The sequence below is a fragment of the Saccopteryx leptura genome, chromosome 5 (assembly GCF_036850995.1).
Source record: "Saccopteryx leptura isolate mSacLep1 chromosome 5, mSacLep1_pri_phased_curated, whole genome shotgun sequence".
NCBI lineage: Eukaryota > Metazoa > Chordata > Mammalia > Chiroptera > Emballonuridae > Saccopteryx > Saccopteryx leptura.
The window spans coordinates 142,870,906-142,885,595 of record NC_089507.1 but is presented as its reverse complement, the minus strand read 5'-3'; the positions used below and the strand labels follow the sequence as shown (position 1 = coordinate 142,885,595).

The following is a 14,690-nucleotide window of genomic DNA, read 5'->3' as shown; positions in this document are numbered from 1 at the left end:
TTTTTCATTTTTCCAAAGCTGGAAACGGGGAGGCAGTCAGACAGACTCCCGCATGTGCCCGACCGAGATCCACCCGGCACGCCTACCAGGGGGCGATGTTCTGCCCCTCTGGGGCGTCACTCTGTTGCATCCAGAGCCATTCTAGCGCCTGAGGCAGAGGCCACAGAGCCATCCCCAGCGCCCGGGCCATCTTTGCTCCAATGGAGCCTCGGCTGCAGGAGGGGAAGAGAGAGACAGAGAGGAAGGAGAGGGGGAGGCATGGAGAAGCAGATGGGCGCTTCTCCTGTGTGCCCTGGCTGAGAATCGAACCCGGCACTCCTGCACGCCAGGCCGACGCTCTACCGCTGAGCCAACCGGCCAGGGCCAAGGCTGCAGGAATTTAGAGGATGACAGTGATGACACCCTAACCTGTAAGTCATAAAGCGTGTGACATGGACTGCTGCTGTCAGAAGGCTGTATCAGAGTTCACCCAGCCCTCAGTCTCCTTTGCTAAAAGTGGGTGGTTTTTTTTTTACAGAGACAAAGAGTCAGACAGAGGGATAGATAGGGACAAACAGGAACAGAGAGAGATGAGAAGCATCAATCACCAGTTTTTCGTTGCGACACCTTAGTTATTCATTGATTGCTTTCTCATATGTACCTTGACTGCGGGCCTTCAGCAGACCGAGTAACCCCTTGCTCGAGCCAGTGACCTTGGGTCCAAGCTGGTGAGCATTTTGCTCAAACCAGATGAGCCTGCGCTCAAGCTGGTGACCTCGGGGTCTCAAACCTGGGTTCTCCGCATCCCAGTCTGATGCTTTATCCATTGCGTCACTGGTGGATAAAAGTGGGTGTTTTTAAAGATAGCAGTGTCCTCCAGCACATTTCCAGTTTATCTCATAGTCAAAACAAGCAAAGAGAACCCCTAAAAGACAGGAAAGACATGGCACAGCTCCACCGGGATAAAGGCCATGGCTCTGACCCCTCACTTAACAGACGGGATGGTGGCATGTTGCGTGTAATTGTAGGGGTACAGTTAGGGTCTGCTGTGGTCTTGATTTTTTTTTTGTATTTTTCCGAAGCTGGAAACAGGGAGAGACAGTCAGACAGACTCCCGCATGCGCCCGACCGGGATCCACCCGGCACGCCCAACAGGGGGCAACGCTCTGCCCACCAGGGGGCGATGCTCTGCCCCTCCGGGGCGTCGCGCTGTCGCGACCAGAGCCACTCTAGCGCCTGGGGCAGAGGCCAAGGAGCCATCCCCAGCGCCCGGGCCATCTTTGTTCCAATGGAGCCTCGCTGCGGGAGGGGAAGAGAGAGACAGAGAGGAAGGAGAGGGGGAGGGGTGGAGAAGCAGATGGGTGCTTCTCCTGTGTGCCCTGGCTGGGAATCGAACCCGGGACTTCCGCACACCAGGCCGACGCTCTACTACTGAGCCAACCGGCCAGGGCCTGTGGTCTTGATTTTTAACATTTTAAGAAGTCTTTTTGAAAAAGAAAGATGCTAACCAACCAGCAAGACAGTGACTGACCCTGTGTCTCCTGTGTCCAGACAGGTGTGGTCAGCAGGGCATGAGCCCCTCCCGCCCACATGCCTCCTGGGGGGGGGGGAGCCACACCCACACACGTGTTGCCCAGGAGAGCACACGGGCTGAAGCAATCAGAGCTACAGAGGACACGTCAGGTGGACTTTATAAATGTGATCAATGCATAAACTGGTTTAGCAGTGTCAATGCGGGCTTCAGAAGCTGACCTCAATTCCCACAGGACAAAGAAGGATGACTCTCTCCACTTAAAATTCTGTTCTGTGACCAGCCAGCAGCCTCTCCCAGAAATTAGTCTGAGAGGACCCATGTGGGACTGAAGACGAGAGAAGTCGGTAGTTGAGTCAGGTTGCATCACTGCAGTCCCGTCAGATCAATGGGAGGCAGAAAATCACTGGCAAAATGCTTTTAGTCTGGGTTGCTTCTGCAATGTATAATTATGCTAACCATTTATTATGGTTCTTTCCACCCACTACCCGTGCGACCTCGTCAGTAACACAAGAGAAGCACAGTGTCTTCCTCAGTGTCACTACGTGGAGCACAGGAGCTGCTGCGGGAACCGTCCCAGGTTTCCTGTTATGGGTCACCTTTTCCAGAAGAACTAACAGCAGCTGAACCCTTTTCTACTCAAAAAGCCTTGATGTCTTTTAATTTTTAGGCCTCAGTGCAATTAATAGTATAAATTTTTTCCCCAAAGAACAGAAATCCTGTTCAAAAACTCTGCCTTCAAACAATAGTGCTCTAAATTAGAAACGTCTTTATAACATTGCAATTTCAAACCTAAAATCCTTTACCAAAAAAAGTAAATTTCCACCCTCATTCTCAAATAAATCTCTCAATCCCTGATAAAAAGTGTTAATGAGTCATTTTGAAGCAAAAAAAAAAAAATTCACTATGGAATTTCTATTTAATGTTTAATTATAAGCAAAATAAAATAGAACCAGAGGGGGGGAAATATATAGCATTATTAAATTCAGAGATTTCTAGGTCCAAAAGATAAGCCTGTTATATGAGAATTATTAAATTCTGAATAGGTGCTATAAAATAATGAAATTACCTGACACTGTACACAATACCTGATATCTACATAATGAAAAGTTTTATCAACAAAGATTTCAGAGCTTAATTAAATACTTAAAAGAAAAACACATATGCTACCATAATACACATACCCTGAAAAAGTTTACATAAGAATTACAGGTTTTAAATGGGGGGGGAGCTTACTTTTAACTTAGAAAATTTGCAGAATTGTCCGTCTTTAAGAAAGTATATAGTAAGGGCTCAACATGTGACCTTCAAAGTTTACTTAAGAATATAGAGATAGGTAATTAAAATAAGTTGTGCAAACATATATTACACCAATCTGCAAAAATTATAAAGTCAATGATGCATCCAGACTGCATTCAGTGTAATCACGACATTATCAGTTCCTCTCTCTGCAGCTAATGCCCGTGCCCGTAAGTGAAATGTGCTGTAAAACCAGGCCGGACGGCTGGACAGAGACGGCCGTGTGCTCATACGATGAATAAGCAGTCCTTAATTAGCCCATCAGGTTAAGTGCAAGCATTAATGGGCCTTTCCTAAAGTCTAGCCTGACATCTTTCTCCAAACATGGCCAAGAAGAAAGTTCCATTAGCAATATTAATACAAGCTTAGTTGATCATTTTCATTCAATTAACTTCTTTCAATTAAATAGATAGCTTGACAAAAGTGGTGATAAAAGACCTAAAGGGACAGCTGATGACTCGAACTGAACATTAGTGCGCGAGAGGTCACCGGCACTAAACGGACTGTAAATCTAGCATTCAATTTGGAAAATGCATTTCTTCTGCTCCTGCTCCTTTAATGAGTGATTTTAGCTGACTGGATGTGTTTGCTGCAGAAATTTCATGGCAAGTCAAGCACCCTTTTCCTTTTCTTTCTTCTCCTCTGATAGTTTACAGTCCCTCCCGGTGCTGGTGGTTTCCTGCCAACATGCCCACCGTGGCAATGCGTAAATGCCTGTTCTGCAAGGTGAAAGGTGATGATAATGATATTTTAAAATAATTTATATTCAACTTTCATTACATTGATGACATTATTCCACCTGTGTTAATTTCTTAAAAGGTTAAAAAAAAATAAAATCTGTAAGAGGTCTTTTAGTGCAAAATAAGAATAACATTAAAAATTTTATTTGGCCTTACCAGGCGGTGGCGCAGTGGATAGAGCGTTGGACTGGGATGCGGAAGGACCCAGGTTCGAGACCCCGAGGTTGCCAGCTTGAGCGTGGGCTCATCTGGCTTGAGCAAAAAGCTCACCAGCTTGGACCCAAGGTCGCTGGCTCCAGCAAGGAGTTACTCAGTCTACTGAAAGCCCCCGGTCAAGGCACATATGAGAAAGCAATCAATGAACAACTAAGGTGTCGCAACGAAAAACTGGTGATTGATGCTTCTCATCTTCTCTCCGTTCCTGTCTGTCTGTCCCTATCTATCCCTCTCTCTGACTCTCTCTGTCCCTGTAAAAACAAAACAAAAACAAACAAAAACAAATTTATTTGTACTTTACCTTGTCATGAAAAGTATTTGGAGCAACTGAGATGCAGTTAACAATGTAAAAACGAGGCTTTAAAAAGATGGGTAGAAAAGGTTTGGGGGGGCAGGGTAAAAAAGGGTCAAAGGAATCAAATCCACAGTGACACTGGTGGCTTTGAGTGGTGGGCACACAATGCAGTATATAGATCATGTAGCACAGAGATGTGCACTTGAAATCTGTATGATCTTATTAACCAACGTCACCCCAACAAATTAAAAAAAACCCAACTACATTTAAACAGCTAAAATAGCATCCACAAAAGAGGCAAATGTAAAACGGGTCTTGTTAATTTCCAGGTTCTGTAAACAAGTGTCCGCCCATCCAACAGGAGGACGTGTGAGCCCTGCACGTCTCTGGCCCTGGGGTGGATGCCAGACCTACCTTAAACAGCTGGATCCACCGCTTCTGCTCCATCTGGACGCACTGGTGCATCTCAGCGCTCGCAGTCACCCCAATGCTCTGGAATGCAGTGACGTACTCCTCTCGGACCTCCGGCTTCGACTCCGGGTAAGCCAACTTGATGATCCCTAAACAGGCGTCCCGAAGGCAACGGGACAGCACGATCAGCTCTTCTAAAGTGAAAGGCATCAGGGAGGATTGTCTTTGACCTACGATCAAAAAACAAGATCCAATTACCCACCACAATTTAAGAAAAACTTCTCAACACACTCCCAATGTCTTAAAGGACTGAAACGTCTCTATTGTCTATGGAAACGGGGAGGCCAAGGGGCCAGCAACAAGCCGATTCCTCCAAGTCTCACCTTCTATGGGGTCACCAAAGAATTCATTATCGTGTATGGAGATCAGTGAGTGGCTGAACAAGGAGCTGAAGAGGTAGAAGAGCGGAATGATGCGACGCGAGTCATCCAGCGACATGGGGGAGCCCCTGGACATCACCTGCAGCAGGGGCACCATCGACCTTGACGGGGTAGAACACAGGGAGTTCCACATCAGCTCTGGTTTGGCGACCTCAGCACTCTGAGTCAATGCTCTGTCCACTGTGTCGCTGTGGGCAGGCAGATCAGCTCCGGTTTGGGAACGAATTAGGGCATGACCCCAGACAAATATAATCAGGGAAAAGAACATTTATACTAGCAATGAATTGACTTAGAGGGAAGGTTAAGTCCTTCTAACAATATAGGTCAATAAATAACAAATAAAAAACGAAGAGCCACTGCTGCTCTTTACGAATGTCTGGAGTCTGAGAGTGAGCTGTGGGCCCAAGCACAGCCCTCGGGGAAGCCACTATGGACGCACACTTTGCCTTTTTGTTGAAATCCCCTTTTCCCTTCTGTTTAACACATTCAATGAAGGCAGATCATTTTGGTCCCTTGAATATTATTTGTTCATCAACAGTACCTCTTTTTGTAGTTCTGCATTTAGTAAAAAGGCAACTAAAAGACAAACTATTATTTTTACTAACATCAACAAAATACGACATTAATTCCGTTCTGGGCCAGGCTTGGGGTCAGAGCACCCACGCTGATCGTACCCAGTACAGAGCCCCTCAGTGTGGTGTTGCTAAAAGAATGTCTAACAGCAAGTAGAACCCATTGGCCCTGCGTCCCTTATCTCTGCATCTCAGGTACCGAGGAGCCTGTGAGAATGCAGATGCCTAGGCCTCGAACCCAGGCCCAGACCCACACCTGGAGCGGACAGATAACATGCCCTCAGCCCAGCCCCTCTGAGTCAATAGTCCTTCCCTCACGAACGCTCAGAAGTCCCAGCTGTGTATCTCTTCCTATAGAACTGTTTCAAGTTCAACTCCATGTATGTTCAGAAAAATCAGGCATTTTATTCTAAAAGTATGATGGGTTATTCATGAGGATTAATTAATACATCATTCCAAGTTTCTTGAGGGACTTTATTTTAATAAATTAAGCAAGTCAAGAGAAACTCAAATTCTCACATTGGCTTTTTAAAAATAGTTTCTTAAAAGTCTGTATAAAATATCTCATCTTCCACATACCATGAGTCCACCTCCCTAGCATGAGACAAGACAGTCACCATGAGCACAGGCACCCTCGGCAGAGCTGGGGCAGGGCCTCCTTTGCTAAGCAGAGACACTCACAGGCCAGTGGTCATTTCCTGTCCCAAGGATCCCCAATCTCCTTTTGCCTTAAGCAAACCTGTCACTCATGAGAGCCAAGCCTGGCATAGTCATAAGTGGCTGAAGTGCACCAAAAGCAAAACACAACACACCTAAAAGCCTTACACTTAAAAAATAAATAAATAAAAGCCTTACACTTTAACTTGAAAATGAAGAGATACAGGAGGAATATTATCAGGTTTCTCTCAACTCTTTGCTTCTGCAACTCACTGTTGATATGGGCGAACCACCGAGCCTCTGTGAGTTTCATCAGCTGCAGAGGTATCAGTAAAACTCCTTTCACTCACTTAGGATGCATTAAAATTAAATGAAAAAAAACAAGCAAACCCAGGAAAGTGCCTCAAAGCCGTGCTATTAAAACATACTCTCCTTCATTAGCAGCAATAGGTGATGTGGACAGGGTAGCTTGTCATTGAAAATAAGGCACTAAGAGGGGATACTCCTCTCTCCACAAACCACTCCAGGAAGCTCGAGGTCCAGAACCCTCAATGCAAGACTTCTGCATCATCTAACATGCCACACACCCAATCCCACTTCAGATGACTGAACGCCTGGGTTTTGGGCACCCCACCCTCACTCACCAAAAATTCCTTCTTTCGACTTCTTGTCCCTCCTCTCCATAAACAAACAAACAAGCAAACAAACGGCCCAAGAAACAAAAACAAAACAGAAAGTTGTCTTTCCAAAGCTAGAACATGAGCATCATAAGCATCTGCCTTTTGAAATTTAGTCTCCAGTAAACTGAGTTACCCACATCTCCTTTCTTCATGACATGGGATCAGTTTGGACTTATGACAGAGGAGACATTCAACATGATAACGGCTTAAGGCAGTTTATCACAAATACTCAATTCTCTGCTTATTATTCACTCAATTAAAATACCTATCTTAAAGAGTCTCACCTTCAAGTTACATAATAATTCAGATGAAAAAATATCAAGTGATTCCAACCGGAGGTTTTTAAAAACCAACTTCAATAATAATACTTGGTATCTTTTCATGTTTGTAATGTTGTTACATTGGCTCTAGATCCACATTCTCACCATTAAGAGCACAGAAAGTCATACGGAGCAAAGAAATTTCAAGTCTCTGGCTTCCAAAAATGACCAGGATTTTTAGAACAGATTTATCCTCTGATGAAGCCATACTCTTCACCGCACACACAGATAAACGACGAAACGGGCATCGATTGTGTGTGTGAAATCGAGACCATCTGGGACTCGCCTTTCAATAGGAATTAAGGTATAGGTAAGCTGTCAGGCAGCACTTCCCCCATCCTCAAGCTCAGCTTATAAGCCCAGGGAGCACATACCCTGTGATCATCTGCGTTGTCATTGAAGATATGAGAGCCCAAAGGTGCCTCAGAAACCGGGCATTAAAGGCGAGGCTGTAGAGAAGCCTAAAAAGGAATGGAGGAAACAAGAGTCAGCAAACACTCGTTCAAGATACGTCTTCAAAAGAGCTGTATGTAGGCTGAGGACACTGGACCACTCGGAATGTGGAATCTATATTACCACCGACACTCATGCCCTGACCCCTGGAACCACCTCATGCACCCCCTCTTCCCAGGCAGAGGCGGCCCTGAGCTGTGGCTGCGATCTCAGCAGAGGAGCTGAGTCTCCTCCCTTCTGAGTACATGTCACAACATATCAACTGACCATAATACATAGTACGTCTTCTATTCTTCATGTTATTACTAATTACACTTCAAACACTTCAAATATTCAGTAACTAATTTTAAATCACCACTCTTGAAACACCATATAAAAATATTTCTTAATGTTAACTGATATCTAAAAAGTAATTTGAATGTAAAAAAAAAATATATATATATATATATTTTTTTTTTTTTTTTTTTTTTACAGAGATAGAGAGTCAGAGTGAGGGATAGACAGGGACAGACGGACAGGAATGGAGAGATGAGAAGCATCAATCATTAGATTTTCGTTGCGCATTGCGACACCTTAGTTGTTCATTGATTGCTTTCTCATTATGTGCCTTGACCACGGGCCTTCAGCAGACCGAGTAACCCCTTGCTTGAGCCAGCGACCTTGGGTCCAAGCTGGTGAATTTTTGCTCAAACCAGATGAGCCCACACTCAAGCTGGTGACGTCGGGGTCTCAAACCTGGGTCTTTCACATCCCAGTCCGACGCTCTATCCACTGTGCCACCGCCTGGTCAGGCTAAAAATATATTTTAAAGGTTAATCCCCTTCTGTATAATGTCAATTTCATTTCAGAACTAAGAAACTTTGTGCCTACCTTTAAATTAGCTCTCTGTGGTACCCTGCATTTTAGATACACTTTTGAGTCACCATGTTATAATCAGAGGAAAGCTTGCATAAAACATTTCTAGAAGTGCAAGAGGCAGCCGTATGAAGCTGAGTGACGGGAGGCAAGTTTGGCCTGAGAGGAATGGGATCTCACTCTGGAGGCACCTACAACAACCATGAAATCTGGGAAAGTCTCAAAATTATGTTGAAATGTTAAAAAAAATTAGAATGAAAAAACACAGCGAGTTTCAGGAGATGAATGAAACACGCCGCGTTACCAAGCATGCTCAAAACTCTGCTGTGACCATCTCAGCAAATTCCCACCTAAATTCACTTCAAAAAGGTCACCCCCCATATCTCTGAGACACCAAAAACACTTATCACACACCTAGTACAGAAAGTGTGCTCTGACTCTGGTTTGCCTGTTTTTACGGAGCTTTAGCTAGGAAACACAGAAAACAGTGAAAAAATGCATGAAAAATGAGAACTTTTAACATAAGGGAATCCTAGAAGGTAGTAAGTAGTTCCTTGCCTTATTTCTCCTCAGTTGAGAAAATGAATTCTTTTAAAAATGTACTATCTAGTATAATTTTACTGATACCAAGATTTCTTAAAATTGTGTTAAGTATAAATACCAAAATTTAGCACAAGAATATGAAAAATTAGATATTTTCAATAGGTGTGCTTCCTTTGCTCTTTTAAAAAAAATTTTTTAACAAGGCAAAAAAACAACAAAAAACCCCCCAACATTTTATCCCATCTTCCCAAGAATCAGAGTTAATACCTTGGTATAAATCATGCACAAATACTCTGTGTACATGTATAAACAAATGGGTTCTCCTAACATATTCTGTTATAACACATTTTCTCACAAAAAATTGCAATTAGCATCTTCCCACATATATCTGAAAGGCCATTTTTATGGCTATAAAAGTTGTATTTCAAGTTAACTTTGAAACAACTGTATTTCCAAAATGAATCACTCAATAGACAATAAAACAACTTAAAACGTGTATATGAGTAACTGGAGGCTCTGTACATATGCTGGGGCATGTTAAGAATCAGCCACCAGGCTTTATGTAGCTGAGGCCGCCCTGAGAGTCACTCAGCACAGGGCAGTGCTGTGGACAGGTGGTCGCAAGGCTAGCTGACTGCAGGGACCTCTGAGGTCATGGGGAGAGCACCATGGAGGACAGCAGCTCTCACAAAGGCAGGAAAGGTGGGGACAACAAGGCACTCTGACCTCCCTCTGCACGTAAAGCCGCCACAGGTACAAGATATGTGACCAGCCCACCCCCAAAGACCTTCCATGCCTGCAGCCACAGGTGCAGTCCGGACACATTTGCAAAGCCACTTTGTTGGCAAAAGCAGTAGTAAAATGCACTTCATTTCTGACATAATGCAAGACTAAAAATAAATTCCAAATTTCCTTAATGGTAATAAAAACATTAAGACCTACTTCAGTTGGAGGCCACCTGCTAACAACTTTATCTTCACAAGTGGGAAGCAGGACAGACGCAAAGCTGTGGACACACGCAGTCCAAACAGCCCACGCCCATTCCCAACACCCGGGCTCTCTTACTGTAAGATGAACAGACTTGGACATAAGCCTTTCCACTGGCTGCAGCTGCAGCTAATGGGGAGTGGCACTCACCACCCTGCTACTTCCCCAACACCCCCTTACTATTTCTTTTTTTTCTCAAAGACAGAGAGAAGTCAGAGAGAGGGATAGGTAGGGACAGATAGACAGGAACAGAAAGAGATGAGAAGCATCAATCATTAGTTTTTCGTTGCGACACCTTAGTTATTCATTGATTGCTTTCTCATATGTGCCTTGACCGCAGGCCTTCAGCAGACTGAGTAACCCCCCTTGCTCAACCCAACGACCATGGGTCCAAGCTGGTGAGCTTTGCTCAAACCAGATGAGCCCGTGCTCAAGCTGGCGACCTCAGGGTCTCGAAGCTGGGTCTTCCGCCTCCCAGTCCGACACTCTATCCACTGTGCCACCACCTGGTCAGGCCCCTTACTATTTCTTAACACGAGTTTGCAAGCACACAAAGAAAGTCTGAAATAGCCATCATGTGCGCTTTGTCCAGGTTTACGTGCATCTCCTATGAATCAGGGATCATTCTCAAATGCTCAGAAAGTTCTGAGGTGTTCGAAAATGCTACCGGTCACACTGCCGAGCCTGATGGTGCAGCCCTGCTTCACATACGTGACGCACACCTGTGACCACTGCCAGGGTATCATCTGTATGTGGTTCAAACAGATCTAATAACATCACTGTGTGTGGAAATGTTAAAAAAATTCATGAATTCTATATGACCTAATATCAATCAATAGCCGATTAAATCTACTGATTATACTGAAAACAACGGTAATAAAAGCAAATAGGATCACGGGAAAACCAAAAGTGGTTCCCTCTGTGGGCACCTTCTGCATTTCTGGGCACACACCTGTCTGCATCACAATGGTCAGCAGCATAACTAAGCTGCTCATTCTAATCATTTCTGGTAGAAATATCAAAACCCTGTTGTAATAAAGCTGATCTGTGATGCCTTAAGATTTGATGTGTATGCAAGAAAACTACGGGCACGTTATAACACCAACCTCTCTGATCCCTAACACTACCTTAAAATTCTGTTCCAAAGTTTTTAGGTAACAGAAAAGAGCCAAGTGCCAAAGAACACACCCGTCTACCCACAGTAAGTGTCAACTTAACTCCCTAAGATCAGTACTCTAAAAGGGAGTACGTTCCATCATGACAGTTTCACTGGGCTGGAAGAAAGCAAAGTTCTCAGTACCTACACCTCTTCCTAGGAATGCTTCAGGAAGACGGTCACCTTAGCATGACCCATACACAGCTTGGACAACAAAGGTAAGATAAGGAGAAAGACGCATCTCAGAGACTAGTGCAGGCGGAAGGAGAGAGGCAGGAGGCGGCAGGCTCATGGGGTGAAGGAAACATCGTATCAGGAAAGTACTCCACAAGTCAGTAAGCTAAGGGGTGTGAATTTTTCACCAAATGCAAAGGGAAGATATATATCTATATATCTATCTATATATATATATATATATATATATAGATATAGATATAGATATATAAGATATATCTATATATATATACGTGTATGTGTGTGTGTATAATACATATATATCTTTTAAATTTATTTACTCAATGCAGTGACATTGGTCAACAAGAGTACATAGGTTTCAGATAACATCTCTATAACATTTCAACTGTTGACTGCGTTGTGTGCCCATCATCTGACATCAAATCATTTTCCATCAGCCTGTATTTGTCTATTAGGGTTATATTTTGACAACTCAGTCCCATGTCCTGGTGCGGAGGTCAGCCAAAAGGCCAGGCTAGTGCTTCAAGAACAGGACTTTCTGGGGCACTGACAGTGGTCTGAGCCACTGCCCTACTGACTACTGACTGTGGTGCGTGCGACCGAGAAACTGGGTTTGTCCTCCAATTTTAACTAAAGCGCTGTGGCACTCCCTATAAGGCCACCCCAGGATGAACCCTGGGTCAGGTGGTATGCAGGGGTCTGCAGGCAGGCCCTGGCAGCAGCTGAACCGGAGTCCGGAGCTCCAGAAAGGGGCGAAAGCCCCTTGTATGAGAGGTCACCTTGAGACTCCCATGAGCAGAAAAGAACTAACAAGTGAACAGAAGGGGAGTGTAAGAGGCTGAGGAAGCCCTGAGACTGAGACAGATAGACACAGAGCAGGCTTGTGCAGAGAACTGAGGAGGAAAGGTCCAGGAGCCAAGGAAACCTCCCGAGAATGGGTCTGCACAGGGAACAGGTGTGCAGGGCCAGGAGAGAGAAAGCTGACACCGTGGAGCATCGCGGACCGCAATGCATGGACTCATGGCCAGGGCTGCTGGTGGCTTGTGGACATCTCTGCAAGACAGGTGTTCAAGTGAAAAACAGGAAGACCCAGAGTCACGTGAATAGTAACACACACTTTCACACTCTTCCACACAGAAAATAGGTGATTATTCACACTGTTCTTTGTTTTCCCTTTTTTTCACTTAAACACACGTCTTGGAAATTATTCCAGAGTCCATACAGCCTGGCAATCAATGATGAACAGAGAGTAAAATGGCAAACCCCAACCCTTGCAAGTGAGTCTGGGAGGAATCTACTACCTGTTTTAAATGCCTTTTGAAAAAAGTTGAAGCAGTTAAAAACCTAAAACTGTTCAAGTAAGCCTATCTTCTCTTTTATGAGCTATGTGAAACATTCTGAACACTTGAAACCTAATACATTGAAACCATAAATAAGACTCCTGGAGGAAATAGGCGTTGTGCTCATAAACCGGGGCCACAGGCAAGCCCATCTGGGAGCAGCTCACAGTACCCGGAGCAGGTGACTACAGCCCACAGCAGTGGACTTTGTGCGGCAGTAAAAGCCAGCACCGGCTCAGGGCACGCCCCTCAGTTTCACATCCTGCTCTGCTGCAATCAGCCCCGGGGAGCAGGTCACCTCACCTAGTCAGGACCACAGCGTCCAGGCTTCTCACTTCTTCCACAGAAATAAACACCAGTCCGCTAAGATAGTACCTAATTAGCTGGCCAGTTCATGTTTACAAGCTAGATTCTAGAGATGATGTCCACACATACAGTTCATTTCAAAGAACACTTCCCTCATGAAAGCAGCTCTTTTTAATGTTGTGGATGAGCAGTTTATATAAGTGACATAAATCATCTGACACGGCCCCAGCACCCGCTTAGGATCGCTCAGTCCTAGAAATACCACACAGTTTTGCACTGTCCTTTACTAAATACTTTTCTGTTAAATTCTTAAGAAACCACTAAACTAGGCCCTGGCCAGTTGGCTCAGCGGTAGAGCATCGGCCTGGTGTGCGGGGGACCCGGGTTCGATTCCCGGCCAGGGCACACAGGAGAAGCGCCCATTTTGCTTCTCCACCCCCCCCCCCCCTTCCTCTCTGTCTCTCTCTTCCCCTCCCACAGCCGAGGCTCCATTGGAGCAAAGATGCCTGGGCGCTGGGGATGGCTCCTTAGCCTCTGCCCCAGGCGCTAGAGTGGCTCTGGTCGCGACAGAGCGACGCCCCGGAGGGGCAGAGCATCGCCCCTGGTGGGTGTGCCGGGTGGATCCCGGTCGGGCGCATGTGGGAGTCTGTCTGACTGTCTCTCCCCGTTTCCAGCTTCAGAAAAATAAATAAAAGAAAAAAAAAAGAAAAAAAAAAAGAAAAGAAACCACTAAACTATTACTTAAAGAAGAAAGAAAAAAAAAGTTCAAGATTATTCTCAGTTATCTAAGCACAAATTAGCCATTTTAACTTGTTTGCTTTGCTCCTCTCCAAAGTTTATTTCAACATTTTGAAAATAAACTTTTTGGCACTCAAAGTGTCGGTTCGGTTAGAACTCACCTCCACACTGTAAACATATATAAGTGCCAGACTAAATTGCCAAGGCAATCTGATAAAAACAGTAAAAATGCCTAAAAAGATATGTCATATATTGGTTCTATAGTTGCAGGCATGCACCCAGCTTTTAAACTACGTGGCTGGGACCAAACTCTCCTTTCATTCCCCAGATACAGTAGGAAAAGGACTGGTTCCACTGGTTCACACATGCCAGGGCTCCTCAGAGCCTCTGAGGCCAGGACAGGGCTCACACAGAACAAGCTGGGGTGGGAAAGAAAACTGACGCATTGGACATGGACGGCTCAGACAGAATACCCTGCACCGTATGCCGGTGGAAAACAGCACACGAACCGACACAGACTGAGACCAGAGCAAAGAGGGAGGACAAAGGACGCCAGAGCCCGTGCTGGCCCGCACAGCGCACGTGCCTGACTCTGGGCACCATCATCCGCTGCTGCACCATGAGCGTGTGGCAGATGCAGGCCATCAGCGTGAAGGCCTCCTCGCTTGCTGCGTCCCTCCACACCAGGTTGAGCAGCGTGTTGGTCTGCTGTTTCGTATCCAGCTTTTTCAGACACTCCTCTGTTATGTGCGGTAACGACAGTCTACCGTCTGCCTGAAACACACCAGGAAGTTACTCCAGGTTAGTGATGCTCGGTGAGAACTCGCCTCTACACTACAAACACACAAGACCTCATTTTTCTTCAAATCAATATACAAGGTAGGCGTTACCCAAAAAGTATCCACATCACAATGAACACATTAGTAGCTCTGTACTACACTCATTAAAGCAACCTGAAATCCACTCTAGTGACCCAT

The 14,690-nt window shown here is 45.1% G+C and overlaps 1 protein-coding gene across 2 annotated transcripts in view; it reads right to left on the bottom strand.

Moving 5' to 3' along the window:
• UBE3C (ubiquitin protein ligase E3C) overlaps nt 1-14,690 on the bottom strand; it is a 76,150-nt gene that overhangs the window by 39,427 nt on the left and 22,033 nt on the right. For both annotated transcript variants that reach the window (XM_066385636.1, XM_066385638.1), the window contains exons 10-13: nt 14,300-14,487; nt 7,515-7,601; nt 4,855-5,012; nt 4,475-4,701 (exon numbers count right to left, since the gene is read on the bottom strand). In XM_066385636.1, the coding sequence (XP_066241733.1) occupies nt 4,475-4,701; nt 4,855-5,012; nt 7,515-7,601; nt 14,300-14,487 (660 nt within the window). The remainder of the gene's footprint in view (nt 1-4,474; nt 4,702-4,854; nt 5,013-7,514; nt 7,602-14,299; nt 14,488-14,690) is intronic.